Source organism: Pagrus major, chromosome 18 (assembly GCF_040436345.1).
Source record: "Pagrus major chromosome 18, Pma_NU_1.0".
Classification (NCBI taxonomy): domain Eukaryota; kingdom Metazoa; phylum Chordata; class Actinopteri; order Spariformes; family Sparidae; genus Pagrus; species Pagrus major.
The window spans coordinates 12,848,754-12,870,486 of record NC_133232.1 but is presented as its reverse complement, the minus strand read 5'-3'; the positions used below and the strand labels follow the sequence as shown (position 1 = coordinate 12,870,486).

The 21,733-nt window shown below is 38.3% G+C and overlaps 1 protein-coding gene across 1 annotated transcript; it reads left to right on the top strand.

Annotated features, from left to right (window-relative positions):
* Nucleotides 1-29: 29 nt before the first annotated feature.
* Nucleotides 30-21,280, top strand: cyb5r4 (cytochrome b5 reductase 4). Its single transcript, XM_073487481.1, has 15 exons — nucleotides 30-508; nucleotides 850-1,003; nucleotides 2,185-2,285; nucleotides 3,899-3,971; nucleotides 5,651-5,732; nucleotides 5,823-5,880; nucleotides 6,223-6,316; nucleotides 9,211-9,243; nucleotides 9,336-9,458; nucleotides 9,631-9,771; nucleotides 11,108-11,254; nucleotides 16,456-16,606; nucleotides 18,279-18,365; nucleotides 19,004-19,165; nucleotides 20,935-21,280. Exons 1-15 carry the CDS (start codon nucleotides 425-427, stop codon nucleotides 20,987-20,989), a joined length of 1,545 nt encoding a protein of 514 aa, XP_073343582.1. The 5' UTR covers nucleotides 30-424; the 3' UTR covers nucleotides 20,990-21,280.
* Nucleotides 21,281-21,733: the final 453 nt, after the last annotated feature.

The following is a 21,733-nucleotide window of genomic DNA, read 5'->3' as shown; positions in this document are numbered from 1 at the left end:
GTTTGTTGACGTTGTTGTCACGATATGCGACAATCGTTGTAGTCTTTACACGGTGGCGGAACCACAGAGGCAGGAGTTAGCTCACAATAATCAGTAGATAGGAAGAAACTATCAATTAGCTGGCTAATTATTGCTAAACATGGCAAATAGTTAATGTGACCATATATAATGTGCAATTATTTGTAAGGCAGTCGGCACATACCGTTTATGCCATGTTAATATAGGTTAGCTTAGCCTTTTTAGCTAAGCAGCATTGCTAAACACAGTTTCAACAGAGATGTGTCTCAACAAGGGAGGAACTTGTTCCCGTGACACCTAGCAGCCATTGTGTCTACAGAACTGTTGCACATGTTATTGTAGTAAACCGTCATTTGGTTACATAGGTTTTCTTCGAAACTGGGGCTGCCTCCGAAACGTTCAGAACATGTTGAACATCCCGACCCAGTCTTTCCCTGCGCCGAACTCCCAACAGCGGATCGGTCCGTCCTCACAGTCCGGGAGGAACAAGGTATGACTCTAACCACCGATGAAAACCTGTCTTCCTCTTTAGAGACTACACTGAACTCTCAACTAGAACTTGACAATTTATAGCTGCTTCATAGTGACAGAGAATATACCCCACAATAACACTGAGGCTCATGTCTAAAGGCTAATCAACATTATAGTAAGTGTCGATGTGAAATAAAAGCGACATTAGTAACTTGTATGTTAGCAATTATATGGAGGTACATGGACTTTAGATGATGCTACTGTGTCTTAAGTTAGATCTTAACATCCCTTTACACAAGAAAGGAATAAAAAAAACGGTCTATCTTCTGTTACATGACTCTGCTCTCTCCTTACTATTAGGTGGCCTTGAAGCCCGGCCACAGTCTAATGGACTGGATTAGGTTTTCCAAGAGTGGAAAAGATCTGACCGGCCTCAGAGGGCGCCTGATTGAAGTTACCCAGGAAGAGCTGCAGAAACACAACACAAGAGATGACTGCTGGACCTGTATACGAGGTGAGCCTGAGTGGTCTTCACACAGGACACATTAAAGGTGCACTATGTAGTTTTGGGAAATACATTTTAATCAGAAGAGAAAGATCTTGATTGACTGATTTTTTTTTTTCAAACAAAGTAAACTCTCTTTATTTCCATGTCTATAAGCTGAATAAACAAACTGACCTTAAAGGACAGCACAGTTTTCATACTGTTACCTTGTTTACATTTGGCGGACCCTGCCACCTTTCTAGCTTCAAAAAGTGTTCTGGGACCTTATTTTCCTCTGAGAACAGCTTCAAGCAGCATCCTCTACACTGTCTGATTGGTAACATGCCACAGTTAATAGCCTATAAACAATGAATAATCTGAAGCTACAAAGTAACTAGTAACTAAATTTATCAAATAAATGTATTGGAGAGGAAGTATAAAGTAGCAGAAAATGGAAATACTCAAGTACCCCAAAATGAACAGTACTTGAGTAAATTGTACTTGACACAAAAAGTTTAATTTTTACTGCAAATGAATAATGGTCCCAAATACTGTTTTTCAGTCTCCTTGATTTATAATATTCATATTAACCTCCACTACCCAACAGTCCCCTTTTGTACTCAGTTATACCGGCCACCTTAATACTGTTTAGTGCAATATGTTGTTTCATGCAATGCTGCTCTAGGGTCCCATATATTGCCATTTACAATGTCGTTTGAAGTTGTGGGATATGTTGTTTTTGTTTGTTTGTTATTGGCACTTGCATGTACATACATACATACATGTATGTGGTCAGTAAATGTTAAATTAGGTATGACAATTGTCAAAAGCAGCAACACTGAACCCATGAAAACATTTAATCAAGATTCCGTCATTATTCCCTGAGAAATAAAAAAGGGGAGGAAAACACCCTCGCAATCTCCCAATGTTAAAGAAAGTGAGAACATTTTTTTTTGTATCTGTCCCTTCATCCTGATCTGCACTGAAAGTTACTGGGGTCTGTTCTGGGCCGAGACCCATCCTCCGTCGAAGTTTAGTGGGAAGGGTTAGGCGGAGGTAATAATTGTGTAATACTGTGATATTTTCTGAGATGGTTATTTTTCTGTGAAAATCTCATACCTTTGCAAACCTTCCTACGAGTATCACTTTCAGTTTGCAGAAGGCACTAGAATGTGACATACATAAAGCTCTTTTTCTCACTCTGTTTTCAGGTATGGTTTACAATGTGACCCCCTACATGGACTATCACCCTGGCGGAGAAGAGGAGCTAATGAAGGCAGCTGGGATAGATGGCACTGAACTGTTTGACCAGGTAGGGAATATGAGGGAGGAGGTAAAGCACTGTCTTTTTCATGTATTTTTTAAAGCTAAAGGAAAAATGGAAATGCATTTTGGAAGTTTGCCAAACTTTACAAGCACAGCGAAGCAAACAGGCGAACACCTCAATTTAAGTGTATAGTCATGCCATACATTGTTAGAAAGCTTAGATTCTCATGATTCTATTTACGCAAACCAATTTAAGATAAACACTCATATGCAAGGTACAATCAACAACCAAAAAAAACAGGCTGTCAAACTACCATGTTCAAAGCTTTGCCAACTCACCAATAAAGTGTCTGGGTGTTTCAGCAGTGCATCAAACTCCAACAATTATTACCAAATATCCATTAGATCCAAATCAGTAACATTTTAATCCAAAACACAGTATTTCATGATTAAGTGGTGACAGAATGACAGAAAACTACAATTGCGGATGCTTTTTCATGCTTTTATATGTCAAAAAACTCCTCAGCAGACGCCATTATCCCTCTACACTGGAGATCCTGAGATGGCACCTGTTTGATTGACAGCTCATTTGAACAGATAGGAGCTTCTAAGCCCACCCTCAAGCCTAAAACAGACAATGAGTGATCAAGTGGACAAGTGACCCACTCTCTCTTCTTTCTCCTCTATCCTGAGCCACTTACATGCCAGACTCTGAATGATTGATGCAACATGTAGCCGATTAAACTTCAAATCTGGTAATATATAGTTAAAAACAGTTTTTAAAGCCTTAAGATTTTGCAAGCTTATGTAGTTTTATGCGTTTTGTTGTTTGAATCAGCTGTTTTTCCATCTCAGCACTTGTTTTTTGACTACTTTATGGAAATAAAGAATAATAATGAACTATATTGAGTTTTTGCCCCTGATACTCCCAAGCAGGGGTATTTTGAGGTCACACATTTTTTTTTTCAGACGCCTGGTTATTTCCTCAGCGAAACAAGTGTCAAGTGTTGTCGCTAAATTGGAACTAAGCACTTACAAAGCTTCTGACAGCTTGGGATAAAAATTCAGCTCATATACTTTTAAAAGAGCCCCAAATCATGCCTGTACTTCAAATGATTCAACAACTTTGAATTTACTTTGGGCTAGACTGGTCTTTTAGGATAAATTTACATAAATGTACAGGAATAAAAGCAGGTCATGGTATTAATGACAATAAAATGACCTTTGACTTTTCACATGTATTGTTAAAACAGTAGGTGACATTTTTAAAGACATTAATTATTTTGTATGTTTGAATTTTAGTTTGGTAAAAATCACTTTAGTTTGTCCCCAGTAAGCTACAAAGGGCAAACTGAGGAAACTAAAGGATGCCTACCTATAGTGAATATATGGTAACGCTAACCCTAAATAAGCTCAGCAGGAATAAAAACAAGCCCAGGACCTACACTATACATTTCAATTTGGCTTCCTTGTGAGTGCTGATAGAGTTGATGTTTTTCTGTAAGCTCTTTAATTGTATTTGGGTGTTTACAATATGTGTTGCTGTAGTAACAGTAACACAGTGTGTTTGTTTATGTGTGTGTGTGTGTGTGTGTGTGTGTGTGTGTGTGTGTGTGTGTGTGTGTGTGTGTGTGTGTGTGTATGTGTGCGCGCGCACAGGTGCATCGCTGGGTGAATTATGAGTCCATGTTAAAAGAGTGTCTCGTGGGCAGGATGGCCACAGCTATTAAAGGTACACACACATTTGCACTGTCAATCTTCCTCTATTATCCCATTCAGATTCCCAAAAGCCTGTTTTTGGGAGCAGATCTGTGACTGTTGTCCTTTTATGACCTTATGCATTGTAAGCTTGTTTTTAGCCATGAAGTCAACCCTCTGTTAATGTTGCGTTAAGTTAGCTAGCTAGCTAATGTCAATCAAAATCCTTCTTTTGTGTCTCGCCACACAAGCGCTTCATCTTAGCACTCCTCAACACACTGCCAGCACTTTTCTGTCAGAATAAAACAGTATGGACACGAGGTCCAGGGCCGAGCAAATTCACTCATGAAAGCCAACACATTTATAAAAAATACACATTCAAATAGCAATTTCAGCATTCAATAAGTACAATTTTCTTTTTGACTACTTGAACTATATTTGACTCCACATACATACACACACTCACACACACATGCTCCAAACAGACACAGGATACATGAGCCAGCCCTCAAGTGTACTTGAATGCATTGTTAAAAGTAACTCTGAGCAGGAGAAAGATGACTCAGAGAAGAGAGTGTGACATCATGTTGTACGAAACCTTCAGCCGCAAAGTAGTATGTATCTTGCATCCCAAATGGGAAATTTATATTATCAGCCATAATGGCATTATAATGAAATTATAGCTGATAAATACTGCATATAATAATAATAATAATAATAATAATAATAACGATGATGATGATGATGATGATGATGATGATGATAATAATAATAAATAATGCAAAGCTGAACTGCTTTCAGAGTGTATATGCTTTATGCTTTACTTGTGTGTGTGAAAGGTCTGGATATGAAGTGTCAGTAGCGAGAACATACAACTTTAGTTTCCAAAGTTAAAAGACAGGGTCCTCTCCGTTTCTATGCTTTCCTGACAGTGTGTGACAGTGCAAAATAATATAACATTAGTTTTTAAAGTTATGAGAATGCGTCCTCTCTTTTCCACCTATATACTTTTACTCGCAGGTGTGTTAATTGACCTGTAGTTATATGAAGTGTCCGTAGTGCAAAATAATATAGGCTAACTGTACAAGATAAAACACAGCCCTCTCCACTCCTCCACTCCTGTCTTCCTTTACCTCCCTCTCCCTTCTTCCCCTTTCCTCCTCCTCTCCTCTCCCCTCGTGAAAAAATAAATATCAGCAGAAGCAGCAGTCACATTTCAGCAGCGGAGGTGTGCTGCTGCTGGATGCATATAGGGGAAACACTGTACATACACAAATTGTTGTTGTGTTGGATCTAAATCATGACTGTAGCAAAACTGCATTTTCCCTGTTAATGACTTCTGACCAAGGTCAGTCACAAAAATGATTTTATCTGCACTGAAGTGCCTGTGTCCTAAACAGCAGCTGTCAGCAGACTCAAATCTTCACTCGAACAAACAACAAATAGAAGAGATTTAAAAACTGGACTGCCAAAGAATGAGAACAACTTTGACATCAAATAAAAACAACTGTTTGCATGATTGCTTATCTCAAGCAAGGTTCAATTCTCAAGTGTTAAAAGGGGTGAAAACCAATGACTGTCTGGGAATCTGTCTAAAGAGTAATGATATGTCTCAGTAGTGGTTGGTATTAATGTACGGCCTTTGTGATTTGAACCCCAATCTGAACTTATGTTTTAGTAATTGAATTTTTTTTCGTCTGTTTTCCTTCTTAGCCTTCATACCTCCTCCACCACCGACCAGCCTTGCACCACCTATCTCAGTGGCTCCTCCCCCAGAAAAAGACTCTCGGCCTCGGTATGAAAGACAAATATGATACAGGCACATTAAAATGTGACATATTTGTACACAATCCGTGGCATTATCTGCTATCTATTGTTTGTGTAGGTACGACTGGTTCCAGACAGATGTGAGTGTTCATCTGGTCATTTACGCTAAAAGGAAGGTAATAGTCACACATCAATCATACACACATCCATCAAGCATTAAATAAGTAACTCTAACCTCTGTTGGCATGTAGTGAAATAGGATATGAAGTGTGTGTTTGGAGAGTTCTTCACATTTTAGCTTACGGCTGGTTGATGGGACAGTGATTGGGCTGCCTCTCTCTGTCTATTTATCAAATATAATTTTGGTCAGAATTTCTGTTGAAAGCTTTAAAAAATTTAACAGCCACTCAACTAGTCTATTTTGATTGGAGTTTGAAGGATGAAGTTACCAACTGTCCAAAAAGATGTCTGGGTCAATGGCTGAAGATGACATTCATGCATATAATGTTTTCTGTCAGATCCCCAGTACAGGCTGTACCAGTGTTGACCTCGAGGCAGGTGTTCTCCGACTAGAAGTGCTGCTGGGGAAAATGTCCTACATGATACATTTACGTAAGTAGATAGGTGGCTCTTCTGTCCTCTCATTTAGTTTTCTTTCTCTTTTCGTCTCTTGTAAATTCCTCTGTTACCTCTGCTCTGAAAAGCTCTCCACAGTACCTGCTTTGCTTGTTAGTGCCAGGATGACTTATTGTTTTAGAGGTTGGTCTCCCAAAAAAGTGTGATTTATACAACAGGTTTCCTAAAATAATAACAAACACTATTTGAATTGTAACAGAGAAATAACATGATGTGACATAGCAGAATCAAGACAGCACAAATCTGTGTATGTATAAGGTAAGTAAGTATGTTTCTGTTTTATCAGCAAGCATTGTTCCTAAATGATGTAAATACCTGCTGTTAAAGTGGCATTGTGAGTATCTGATATGACGGTATACACAAAATATTATGTCCTGACAGACCTAAAGGTTGATATGAATTGGATTTTTTTTTTAAACAACCTATTATAGTTGAATTCAATACCATTGGCACTGTTCAGACTGCTATCAACATATAGGCCCTGAGTGATCCGATCACAGCTGGACAGCTCGAAGTACAGGTTTGAATGCACTCGATACATTGAGGAAGCACATGAATCCGATCACTCAGACCACATTTAGAGGTGGTCTGGGCCATATCTATGACCACATTCTTTTAGCAGTGTGTCCTGGGCCATATGCAAAACAAGAAGCCACAACAAGGGGCAGAAAAGATCTCTTTACCTGCCAATGTTAGCAGCAGATATTTGTGAACACGCTGTCTGTTTCTACTGATCCAGCACTGAAGTAGTAGCTGCAGTATCCTCAGACTCCATTACAAATCAGATCATTTTAAGAGTTGTCGTGTGGCGAGAAACTTAACAGATTTTGCCAAATGGCTACGACAAATTCTAAATCATTCGAGCCTTCTTGTAAAATTTGGAAAGTTGGAAATGAGACACAAAAATCAACTATCTTACAAAGTGAACCTCTTGTAAAAAGTGTCAGTTTGTTGCAGCATTGCTCTACCAGCCTGTCTGCTTCTGTGTCTAAAGTGCATCTCACTGTTTGAACACACTGTTTCAATTGATTGACCAATTACACAATTTCTTTTACACAACATATATACTTTTGCATTTACAGTAAACAGTAACCGATATATTCTCCTTATTTGTCGCCCCTGGAGAAATTCCCCAGACTCCCTTAAAATAAACGCTAAATGTTGAGTTGTGGAGTCAGGAGAAACCTTATAAACTTTGCGAAACGTTGTCTATGATAAATTCTTATTCATCTGGATCTTCTTGTTGTTGATGTTAATAAAGGCTCAACTGCACTCTGTGATTTGACAGTTTGATTGCTGGACTGTCAGTTGCTGGCTATGTTAGCCACGCACAGTCGCTTTGTTTGATAATTCCTTTTTTGTTCCTGTTAATATTTATTGTTCCTGTTTGTATCTATATGCAGCGCACGCACAAATGCTTTGTTTCTGTTAATGTTTCTGTTACTATTTGTATCTCAGTTTATGTTTAATTTACATCATCAACAGTACTAGTTTATTCTTGCACTATTTTTTATCTTAATCACTTTGATCTGCAGTACATGCCCTGTTATACCCCTGTACAGTTAAGCTACCTCAGTTTGCACATACTGTAGTAAAAAACATTATGTCCATTTGTCCCCGTGTTAATTTGCATATCGAGCGGGAAGTAAGAGCCAATCACAAGTGGTCACTTGTGATTCATGTAATTGCCAGGTATCAACTGGCAGACATAGAGCTTTGTACTTGTGATCGGATCACTCGGGATGGATGGGGATACCTGGTCTGAAAAGGGCCATAGATAAGCAAATGCACATGGTACAATAATTACAATTTTCATACCACGGTATACCATGAAACCAGCATACAGCTGTAACCCTTATCAGTGCTGGTAACCATGCAGGAAATAGTTTTGCTTCACAAAGTCAACATTACTCCTACACTGTGCTGAGTGACCAGATACTTTAGAACTGTAATGTTATCCAGTACCTTACTTATCCTCTTTGTGCCGGCTTGGACATGAGGCCACAATTGTTTGTTATAGAATTTGGCAAAAATTTAAACAACTATCTAGTACCTTAGTGCTGGCTTTTAATGGTTGTTTAAACTATGACACAGAGGGGTTGATTAAATCTGCTGTAATTTTTGAGACTGTAGTTTGTGGTGTTGTAATAGAATGCTTATATTGTTGGATTTTTTTAATGTTGGTTCCTCAATATTGAAGTGAGTAGGATTCCATGTTTCACTGGTCATAACTGAAATGCAGATGCTGAACACAGATCAGCTAAAGCTCATTTGAATTTTGTATTTATTTTCAAAGTAAGCTATTACAGGCTGGACACACTGCCTGCGTGAGCAGCGTGTGTGCATTGCAGAACGTCTTGCTTTTAATTTTGGCATCCATGTTAACAGGTTGAGGTGGGTAGCACGGCTCATGCGCATGTAAGGCGAGGCATCATTTACAGATTGTTTTTTTCATGGCACACACGTGGTTTCTGTCACAAATAGACTTGAAAACTCAAAGACATCATACCAGTGTTTCACTACAGTTTTGATATCTTTATCTGTAGAATATGTCACAGACATGAAGAAACACACACACCAGGTGAAGGGCAGGTTTTTTCCTGTGCACTCTTTTTCTTTCTCTCCCTCCCTCGCGCTTTCTCGCTCTTTCGGCAGGTGAAAGGAAAATCACGTCATTTTTTTTCATTATTATTAAAGACAAACTCCATGTAAACAGATAGGGCAGGCACTAGCAGCAGCTGCAGCAATACAGCCACCACGCACTACACAAGCAGGCAGTGTGGACCATGGGTTAGACAGCTGTGATTAGCGTGTGATTAGACATGGACTACTTGTGTCTTAAAATCAGTGTCGTTTTCATGCACTTTCAGGTCTAGCAGAAGAAGTTGAGGAAAATGTTGCTGGTAAGACAATATAGTGATTTCAAAATTTTAAAAAAAGATCTTATTATTGTTACTGTCTTTTTCTTATTTTTAAACTGTCATGTCCTCAACAGTCCACACTGCTGCCTCAGTGGGAAAGATCCAGGTCAGCATACGCAAACAGGCTAAACGAAAATGGACAAGTCTGGGTCAACCACTGGAATTTCATAATACTTTCCTACGCAAAAAAGACCGAGGTGAGATCCAAGGTCAAAGAAACCATTCCACTGAGGATTGTTTACACTCGATCCATCACATTCTGCATCACTTTTTTAAAATTGTTCATCAGATAACACTTGATATTTGCTTGCTTGTTAGGAACCCAAGAAAAATGTAAATGAGTCTACATCAATGCTCTCCCTTTTACAGCTCTCTTCTATCGGGATTGTGTGTTGGTTTCTAAGACTGAGGTGAACCATAACACCCATGTGTTCAGATTGCAACTTCCACGTGGGACTGTCAGGCATGTGCCTGTTGGAAAACATGTCTACCTCAAAGCCCTGATTAAAGGTAAGCAACCAAGCATTTCTACACTGTACTGAATGCAGTGAATGTTGACCTCTATTCTCAAGCAAAAACACATGGTTTTAAAACAATTTTCACTGATCCAATGTGAAAGATTAAGGGGACTTGGGAGGATCTATTGGCAGGGTATGGAATATAAAATTCGTAATTATGCTTTCATTAGTGTATAATCACATAAAACTAAGAATCATAAACTACACACTGGCTCTAGAGACACTGGCTCTTTCACGCTTTTCGTGTTTATGGCGGCCACTGTTGGAGAGAGACATGAGTGATGTTTAGTTTGTTGCAATTTGCATCCTGACCACTAGTTGCCACTAAATCTTACACACTGTAGCTTAATCAATTAAGATATAATTCAAAATACTTCAAGGAAGGAAAACATTGATACTGCTACCTTCAGTGGTGAGGTTCTCGTGATTCCAGCATGGGCCACTAGAGCTTCAATATGATATACTGAGCCTGTAAAAGTAAAAGGAACAGTCAACATGCTTCTGCATCATCCACAACCACTAAGTACAGTAGATTCCATGGTTGCTTCATGTAACAGTCTGCTTTTAAGTCCTCTCTGTGTTCTCTGCCTTCACATCCGTGGCCCTTAGCATTAAGGCTAGTTTTTCATGCTAATTCAGAACATCTAACTATTTTGCCATATTAAGCATACATGCCTCATCTCCCCTGGGCACTGCAAGCTTCACAGAAAACACAGTCCAACCTTTGAACACAGCAACAAGTCTGGCTTGAACTTACTGTTCACATAAACATTCATGATAATAACATACAATTTCAGTATTGTTCGTTAACAAGCTCATCAATTATCTCAATTGTATGGTGTGGCAATTCTCATGTAGAGATACTATGGTTCACATATATCTAAAATTGAAATCAAGTTTGTCTAATTTTATTAATTGTAGGGAAATCTTTTACAATGTTAAATCCTAAATGTGTTCAGAAATATTTTTAACAAAGTTTTTTTTGCTGTAGATCTTTTTTTTTTTTTTCGTTAATGGTATGATGTATGTGTTATAGTATGGTGTCCATTAGGTGGCACTGAACAGTATGAATGTAGTCTTTACTATCATGAAGACAGTGAAGAGTATATTAAGTAGAGGAGTATTATACAGATGTGAATAGAATAGAATAGAATAGAATAGATATACTTTATTGATCCCAAGCTGGGAAATTAAGGTGGAAGAAGAGGATCACTTTACTGAGACACACTCAAAGAATTAGTAATACATGGTCTTAACCTGTTCTGAAAGAACAGAGTGGACTTGATCTTATTGTATCGTATTTAATAATAATTTTTCCCCATATCTAGACACAGAGGTAGTGAGGCCGTACACTCCAGTTGATCAGACCATGGCAGCAGCCTCCCATCAGTCCTCACAGGATTCAGACCTCTACCTCATGATCAAAGTTTATCCTGACGGAGTGCTCACCCAACATCTCAACAGCCTACAGATCGGTAAGTCTTAAAGAAGTAAGAGGATAATGTAAGAGAGAGACACTGGGGGTCAGATGGACGTACATGAAAGCACAGGTTAGCACAATGCCTTCATCAGTTTACCCACACAGTCTGTGTGTAATTAATTAATGTGTGTCATTTAGTAAGGCAGCATTATGCAGTCATTTTCTGAGACTACCTCTTCCCTCCAGCTGCATTGCAGGATGAAGCTACCAGTGTACTCCATCAGAACTGCTTGTTTAAAAGCTTCAGAACCACCCTCCCCCACACCTTTTAAAGGTTAGATTAGGAGGGGGTGTATTTGACCATTTCTGTAACTTTCCAAATCAACCAATGTGATATTCACAACCACTTGCACTGATTGGTCAGCTATGTGAAGCTGAGAAAGGAGCTACAGTTTGACCCTCTCTTTCAGTTCACCGTTTTTTCATTCTTTACACAACTATTTCTGTCACTTTTCATGGGTAAAACCAAGTGCAACAATATGAATGCCTTCCAGTAGAGACTGTCTGAATACAGTATATGCACTGTTATCTCCAAATGTAAATGTTACTGCGTTTAGCATCTGGCTTTTCACTCCGCCTTCCAGTGCTGATGTTTGGAACAGCTATACAGGGTTTTGTTTACAAACCACTTTTTCTTGGATACCGTAATACTAGCTTAGTTGGCATTTAAGTGATGTCTGACATTACCAAGCTCAGAAATGAAATAATGTAGTATGTAGCATAGAAATACTCAATGAATTGATATTCAAACACCTTAATGAGGGGGCCAAATAAACACCATTTGAGAAGATCTGTCTGTTACTCATTATAATGTCAGCAGTAGGTCTGTTTGCATTATTAATTCAAAAGAAGTCTTTAATGAACTTCAGAGACAATTAATAAGAGATGGAATGATATAAGACACAAAATCTAAACAAATCCAAAAGAAATATTAAATGCACAATACAAGAAAGCTAATGACTCACTGAAATAAACAAGATAAATGCAGCTGAATGTTAAAGCGGAAACAGACACCTTTTCAACTTTACCTCCTCCCAGTGTTTCCCTGTCGAATTACCGTTGGCGTTGGCTACATGACTACTGCTAGCAGCCTGGCTACTACAAAAAACAACCGTAAGAATCGCAGTTTGATCTAGACACCCTGATCTCAGTGCTTTGAAAAAGCAGTAAAACAGCCGGTTGTATTAGTAAGTAGGCAGGTTTTGTTACTCACTGATCTAGTAGAAAGAATGCTGCTTTCAAACTGTCTCAAGTCCCGGTAGTAAGAGGGCACACATATCAACGGGGGAACAGACTTTGACACAACACCAGAGCGCTCTCCATCGAGTGAAAGCCCGTCCGTACACTCGTTTTACCTCGGTGTCTCTCACTCTCCCTCTTCCCCTTCTTTGCCTCCTCCATCAGCAGGGTTCTTTTCTTTTTGGAGTTTTTAGAGCCTGTGAATGGATGGTGTCATTTTTCTGCAGCCATTACACCGTGCAATTAATTGATATAAACTTCAGAACAAAAAGTTGAGGCCAAAAAGTTTTCTATTGCAAGTTTACTATTTATGTACAGTCGTGAAAAAATTAGAACACCCCAGTAAATATTCAGTTCTTTATTAAGAAATGTTCACATATCGATGTCTAATCTTGTTTTATTTATCTCTGGAAAAGAAAGTGATTTAATTGCAGGTAAACAACAAAAATGTACCTTGGTTTACTCATTAAACAAAAGATAAACAAAAATGCGCATTCTAACTGAGGAAGAAGTTAGGACACCCTACCCCCTCATAGCTAGTGTTGCCCCCTTTGGCTGAAATAACTTCAGTGAGATGCTTCTTGTAGCGATCTACCAGTCTCTGACATCGGTCTGAGGAAAGTTTGCCCCACTCCTCAACACAGAATTCTTTCAGCTGTGAGATGTTTGTGGGATTTCTTGCATGTACAGCCCGTTTCAAGTCACCCCACAGCACCTCAATGGGATTAAGATCTGGGCTTTGACTCGGCCATTCCAGGACTCCATTTCTTAGCTTTCAGCCATTCCCTGGTGGATTTACTGGTATGTTTTGGGTCATTGTCATGTTGCAGGGTCCAGTTCCGCTTCAGCTTTAATTTTTTTACAGATGGTCTCACATGTTCCTCAAGTACCCTCTGATACACAGTAGAATTCATGGTGGATTCTATGATGGTGAGCTGGCCAGGTCCTGCTGCAGCAAAACATCCCCAAACCATGACACTTCCACCTCCATGCTTCACAGTTGGTATGAGGTTCTTTTTCTGGAATGCTGTATTTGGTTTACGCCAAACATGTCCTCTGTTCTGGTGTCCAAGAATTCAATTTCAATTTCAATATCTGTCCAAAGAACATTATTCCAGAAGTCCTGCTCTTTGTCTACGTTCTCTCTGGCAAACTTTAGTCTGGCCTTCATGTTTTTCTTAGAGAGCAAAGGTTTCCTCCTTGCACACCTCCCATGAAAGTTAAACTTGTGTAGTCTCTTACTGATTGTAGAGGCATGCACTTTCATATCAACAGTAGCAAGAGCCTGCTGTAGGTCCCGTGATGACATTTTAGGGTTTTTGGTGACTACTCTTAGCATCTTGCGGTCTGCTCTTGCGGTGAACTTGCTTGGATGGCCAGACCTGGGCATGTTGGCAGTTGTTTTGAATGTCCTCCACTTGTAGACTATTTTCCAGACAGTGGAATGGCTGATTTCAAATTCTTTTGAGATTGTTTTAAATCCCTTACCAGACTCATTAGCTGCTACAATCTTCTTTATGAAAGGCCTCAGACAGCTCTTTCGATCTCACCATGGCGTTCACTCTCACTAAATGTCTGAGGTTTAAATAGGGCAAGCCTCCTTCAAAATGCTGAGTAATGATGTTCTAATCATGTGCACCTGATGTGATACACCTGTGTGTGATTTTAGCCATTTTAAGTGGGAATAAATGTGGGGATGTCCTAATTTATTCCTCACCAGAAATTGCATTTTTTTTTAAATTAGATTTAACAGAAAGTTTTAAAGTCTTTTCTTCAGTTTAAATTGTTTAGTTATATTACTTGAATCTCTCAGTATTGTTAAAATGTATATTAAATATCCATATGTCCAAATATGGTAAAAAAAAACACACAGGCTCTCATAGGGTGTCCTAATTTTTTCACATGACTGTAGTTGGTGAAAACAGTTATGAAAACACTGCCATTTCTCGCCTGCTCTAAAAATGATTTGGCTGTTTATTGTCACTCAAGTTAAAGTTCAGTGATCACAAAACTGCAACTCCCTATCCATTCTATGTTGGCTCTGCTATTTTCTTGTTTCACATTATACTTTTATATTCATATACAGTAGTTATTTTAAGTTGACTAAACCATCCTACATATTTTTGCAATCTTTTTCTTCTGTCACACACATTTCTTTAGAAGTTTATTTCACGGTTCGCTCCCCCACCTTCCTTTATAATACATCTAGACTGTTTGGATGTGCTCTTCAAAAGCAGAGAATTTTCCAGGCAAAATGTTGTCATTATCATATTTCCTGCACATTATTAGGAGGAGAGAGGCAGTCTTTTCTGTGGACACACACAGTGCACCACAGATAGCAGACATAATGTGTTGCCATGCTGTTGCTGTGCCTGTTGATATATAACACACAACTCTTGTCACTGAATGCATCAAAATGGTAAAGAAAAGGATGAGTACATTTGCCAGTGAGAGAGAAAGACTGTCAGCCTTGTGGTCTGTTAGTGAACTTTGGAACCTGTATTTCAGGTGACTGTGGGAATGTGGAGTGTGGACCAAGTCAAAGACTGCAAAATAAGGCTGCACAGTCGAAATATTATGAAAAATCACAATATGGCCAAGCGCAATATCCACATAACAGAAGCTGCAATTTTTTGATAGGGGTATAATGTGTGACAGACAGCTTTACAATGAAGCACTGCAGTCCTGCAATCCCTGGCCTACAAATCTTCTTCTTCAGATGCAAGAAAACATGTTTGCGTGGTACAAATGTCACATCATCATGATCTTCCAGAGGAAGCTGCATGTTACCTGATAAATTGCCTCCAGGTTTTGAAAAGCAGTCCACTGGTCTAACATTGCACCCCTATAACACTGTTGGACTCATGGACGGTTTAAAAACTGATGATCAAAATGGATACAGCAGAACCTGAGATATCACCTTATTTGTTCCACGCATTCTTCTTCCCTTTTAAAACCTGGCACCTACATCACACAGGCAATTTATCAGATTACATGCAGCTTCCTTTGGAGTCACAAAAGACTTTATACTACGTTTTTTTTAACATATGCAGTAGTACTCCCCTAGGCGAGTTATCCTTTAAATGACATTTGCCTCAGAGCTTCACCATAACCATGTTTTTCCATCTGTGGGCTGGAATACAAAATGCTTTGTCACATGACTTCTCAGATGGTTTCATGTCATGGTTGTCGGTTCAGTACTGCTTGTTTATTTCCTCATCGAGGATTCTTCAACAGTTCCCTTATAGAGCAAAATGTTATGCAGTGCATTAGACAGAGACTGAATTTAGGCAGACTATTATTGATCTGCCTGACAACATATTAATGTCACAGCCCGGATCAAAGACTGCAACAAATTTTGGAGACGACATGGGTAAGAAAAGTAATTTATTTGCAAAAAAGAAGATTAGTCAACCAAAAGATTGATCTGTTATAAGAAAACCAAAGCTGTCAGGCCATCAGGTCTGCCTGGGACAGGGAATCTCCCTCAGAAAGAGAGAGACTGCATATTTAAGGAGGAATTTATGGGCAGAACACACCTGGCCCAGGTGTAACTCATGCAACTGACGACTCTCCATTCAGCACTTGCAGGAGCACAAGAACAATAAAACAACTAGTAGAGACGGGGATCCTGGTGCCCAGGTGGAGGGGTTGACACAATGTTTACCTACAACCTTTCCTGAAGCCTTTAGCTGCAGCTCATGACCTTCCTCATTGAATGTACTTACTTGGTTAGTTTTTATTATGTGACTTATCCAAAGAAAGTGAATGGATGGATCAGATATAGTCCAAAACACACATACAGTTTATACTACATACGGTGTTTACAAGACATGGGCATGTTTTAACATGTATGGTCTGCACGTACAGGCCAAATGGTCATACATTTATTCTGACAGCATTGTGTGGTCCATTCTCTTATTGTCCTCACTAATAGTATCTGTTTTCACTTCCTAGGCGAACTTATATCTGTTAGTGGTCCAGAGGGTACCTTCAGTCTCCGCCCCCTTCGTGATGTCACACACCTCTACCTTTTAGCAGCAGGCACGGGGTTCACGCCCATGGCTCGCCTCATACGACTGGCCCTACAGGACATTGACACCATCAGGTGGGAACTATCTGAAGACACAAATCAGGAGGCAAAACCTTTAACCTGTAGATCTAAAAATATGCAATTTCATTCTGTTTAATTTAGTCTTTATTTGTATTTATTGTCTTTCAGTCTCTTTCCTTTGAGTATATTGCTTCCATTCTTACACACTTAAGCCCCTGTACCCCTTCACATTAATCTCATGGCAACTTGAAATTTTCTTATGTCTACATAAACACCCTGGTTACTTTTACATAAACGTCACAACAGCAGTCTATCAGACCTAGTAAGATTCTGAATCACTTTCAACACGGCACAAGTCTGAAATAATGCTATCAGATTTACATAAAGACCAAAACAGCACAAGGTTAAATATACAGAGAGAGGGAAAATGTGTCTTATGTCTAGTGGAGCCTAAGAAAAAAAAATCAATCAATCAATCAATTAAATAAAATAAAAATGTTACATTTTGTTGTGCTTAACACACAATACACAAGCCATGTTTTCTTTATCTGAATCTGAAATTTTATGCCCCCAATGTTGTGTCAGCTTTTCCTCGTGGTATCGAACATGGCATCTCATATCAATATTTTTCAAGGTATTGTATTGAAGTTAGAAATATCATTATCGTGGCAACTCTATCTTGTTCACAAAGAAATTAAACTATAAAACATTTCAAAAGATACAATTTTGTGTTTGGCTTTCAGCAAAAGAGGTAAAAAACCCACAAAAAAACCCACAGGAATAATTTAACAATTTCTCCCAAAATTTCAATTTTTATTTAAATTTATTTAAAAAAAAAAAAAAAAAAAAAAAATATATGTATGTATATATGTATATATATATATATATATATATATATATATATGTATATATGTATATATATGTATATATATATATATATGTATATATATATATATATATGTATATATATATATATATGTATATATATGTATATATATATATATATGTATATATATATATGTATATATATATATATATATATATATATATATATACATATATATATATATATATATATATATATATATATATATATATATATATATATATACACATGTATATATATATATATATATATATATATATATATATATATATATATATACACATGTATATACATATATATATATATATATATATATATGTATACACACACACACACACACACACTATTGTCTAATAACGCTGAATAATGAAACTCATTCAAATATCTATCAGGGCCAGTGTTCGTCCCACTCATGATAGTTATTAGCTAATGTTTCTACTGCAAAAAGTGTTACAACAAACAGAAGTGATGCAGCCTGTGAGAAAAAAGGGACACTACTCCTCATCAACCAACAGTCATCAAAAAGTCAAATTCATAACTCAATGTTAATCTCTCTCTCTTGTGCTCTCTCTCTGTTTAAAATCAGTCAAATAACATTTAACAACTGTAACTCCAACACACTGGTAAAACTCAAACCAGAAAGTGTCTGTCCTGGACTGAGAACAAATTCTTGTGTTGGAAAAAAAAGACTCGTTGTCGTCTTCATCAGCTTTTCACATCCACACTACAGTTTTTGAGAAAACAGCCATAATGTTTTCCATTTTACTGTTGGTATGATTGATTCTAAATCCATGGCTTTGCCTGACAATCTTCAATGTGTGTGTGTATGTGTGTCTTCAGAAAAACCAAGCTGCTCTTTTTTAACCGACAAGAGGAGGACATTCTATGGCGCTGTGAACTGGATGAACTGGCTGCTAATAATGAGAGGTACTCTAGTTGTGTGTTTGTGTGTAAAGCTTTAAACTATTTGTCCCTGTCACAACCCGACCTGCTCATGTTATTATCTCTGAAGGGGAATCGTGCATTTGGTCTTGGTCCAGTTTAATATATTTTGGGCCCATTAACGACTGTATGCTCAAGGACCTCTCCTGGTTGCAGTGATTTCACAAATTTTGAAAAGCCTATTTTATTAAATGAGAAATTCACCATGTATAATGTGAATATCCCAATCAGTGTTGATGGTAAATTTAGTAAATTGAGACAATAAAATTCCCAGTGTGTGGTGTCTTGAAGTTGGGTTTTTTGAGTTTTCCTGCTTGCACAGCCTGCCTACATGTACCAGGATTCATTGCATGCAACCTCTTGATTCTCCAACCCCTCACACTTCCAAACCTGCCCAGCATGTTGAGGTGGGCGTGTCAAACAGGACTGTACAAAAAGGCATCTGCAATGAAGTTAGCCCTGTCATTGCCAGTAAACGGGAAGAAGCAGAAGAAGAAGAAATTATTTGACTAAAACATTTTTGATCTTAGCCTAGTCCGGCAGGTACAATATTCATAGACTTGTGTACCTCAGTATGTTTGTACAGTACATGTTCAAAATGTGTGTGTATGTGTGTGTGTCAGGTTTCAGGTGGAGCATGTCCTCTCTGTGCCCTCTGAAGGCTGGACAGGCAGGAAGGGTCGGGTTGATGAGTGCATTCTCAAGGATTTCCTCAGCAGGCCAGATGGGTCTAAATGTTATGTGTGTGTGTGTGGCCCCACAGTCTTCACAGAACTCACAATAGGGTGTGTAATTTAACAGATTTTATATATCCATCACCTCACTGTCCTAGTGTTCTGAAATACTGCCTCCAAAATGATATTTCCATTTCACTAATATTCAGGTCTTATTTTCATATCATATGGCAACAATGTCTATCAGTTATGATAACAGTGTACTCAATAAAGTGATTGCTGTGATTTGGGAACAGTTTGACGTTAGACAGGGTAACAAACACCAGCAAACAGTCAGTCTGTTTTCAAGCAGAGCAGACAAGCTGTAAACAAACAAACAGTATATCCAGATTGATTGGAATCAAACTAATCATGCAGCTCTTCTAGGCTTTCTAAATGTCATCAGACCGAACTGGATTAAATTCCTACAGTGACACGAGTCATTTTCGGGGAGGTTGTGATGCTCAAAAAAATGTATCCACTGTTTCACAGCTGCATCTTCACAGTTTCACGGCTTCACAGCTGTGTGCATCGCATAACATACTAATTACACAATTTAGCCCAAGCTTCAAATTGGCTTCAAATTTCAGCGCTGTTCCTGCTCATGGAGTGCACACCATAAATCTATGGCCAGCGAGGTTTTTACCGATGAATAAATAAAAATATACACTCATTATTCCTTTTTGTACACTATATTTTTGAAGGTTTAATATTTATTAAACCTTCATAGAGCCTAGAAAAGCACCTGATGTTACCCCACAGTCTGTGGGTCATGTAGGTGGAGCCAGCGGGAGGAACACTAATGTGCATGTGCAATGGGCTACACAAAACTGTACACCAGGAAGCTTGAATACTATTTTGGCTTGTTTGGCAATTTTCATTTAAGTGACTGGGTGCCATCTTAGAGTCCATTAGCCAGTTCTGATATTAAATCCATGGAGCATGTGAAGGAAAAGTCTCCACCCAGTTTTTGGCCACTTAAGCGGCAGCATCTCAGGCCTTAAAGGTCCTATCTGCAAGAAAAGTTGATTTTTGAGTCTCATTCCTTACTCCTTAAATACTGATGCTTTGGGTTTCCCAACTCGTCAAATAGTGACGCATAGCCATAGATGCTGGCCCACCCGTACTACAATCCCAATACGTCAGTATTTGACGAGTTGGGAATGAGACTACTCATAATCTACTTTTCGTACAAATAGGACCTTTAAGACTTCCTCAGGCAGTTGACTTCCTGTTGTCACCCCACACACAAGACTAGGATAAAATAATTTAACGATAGAACTCTTTAAGACTTTCCAAATTATGATAAAAATGAATACATCAAATTCTGATTATGACACTATCCATCATTTTACAGACATACCTTTTATCAAGATCGTGTATGTTTGTTTATGATTCCAGATCACAGCAATTAACGTGTTTTGTACATTGTATACATTTCCAATATGAATAATGCTCACATCAAGAAAAACGCCTAAATTGAAATCAATCTTAAAAAAAAGGATGAAGGAAAACTTAAAAAAAAAAAAAAAAAAGCTTTTATTTCATCATTCCCCAACAATGTCCTCTACCTCTTATCATTCATAGATTTGAATTGTGGGCCACACTATTTCCATATGAGATTGCCAAATGATTAGCATTTTTATTTATTAAATATCCAGCACTTGATGTATGCCTTTCACAGGACATGAACCACTATTTTTAAGCACTGTAGACCTCAGAGTGCGGTGATAATACACAGCTATTGCCTAAAATGTTTCAGCTTTCTCTTGTACTCAGTCATTTCTTTTCACTCAGCTGTTTGTAGCCTTGACCTCCTTTTCTGTTTGTTCATCTTCCAGGTTGTTGAAGCAGCAGGGCTTCAGTGAAGAGGAGCTCCATGCCTTCCAGGGCTGATGATCTTAGCCTCAAACTAACTCTGCACTGCCTGAGAGAGAGAGAGAGAGAGGGAGACTATTTTAATTTATGTGTCTGTGAGAAATGAAAGGAACATTGTATTTCTATGCACCAAGGACGTGAGGATGCTTACAGCAGACATCACATCCCAGGCTTTGCTGGGCTGCAGTAGGATTCTTTTGATTCTGGACAGTTTGGTCAGTGTCTGGAACAAAGTTGATAGAAAACTATGAGTTGAAAAATTGTAAAGATGTGTAAAATAAAAGTAAAATATATTGGAACAAAGAGAAATGAATGAGATTATGTAAACTGAAAAGGTATATGCAATATCCAAGATCCTCTGAAGACATTTGATCTTCCAGTTACATGGAGGCAGTTGCAGGAGAGTTAAAATCACGGCAGTGAAAAAGAAGGAATTTTAGTCTTTAAGGTTTGGTCTCCCATTCATTAAGACTGGGGTAATCTTAATTATCGCCTCTGATTGTAGTCAGTCATCAAGTTGACCTTTGTAGTCAAGATGATTTTTACCTTTTAAAGACTATCTACATACATACAGGCTAAAACCTGCTTATGCTGCCTTATGCGCAAGTTTATTATGGGAGTTTACTGAGGAAATGAATAAAGGTAACCATCTGGTGCTTGGTGGAACTAAGTAACAAAGTATCATAATAACTGACGCAAGGCTTAGACTGGCCATTGATAGTTGTGGTAGTAGTATTGACTTGACAAAGTCACTGACGTAGA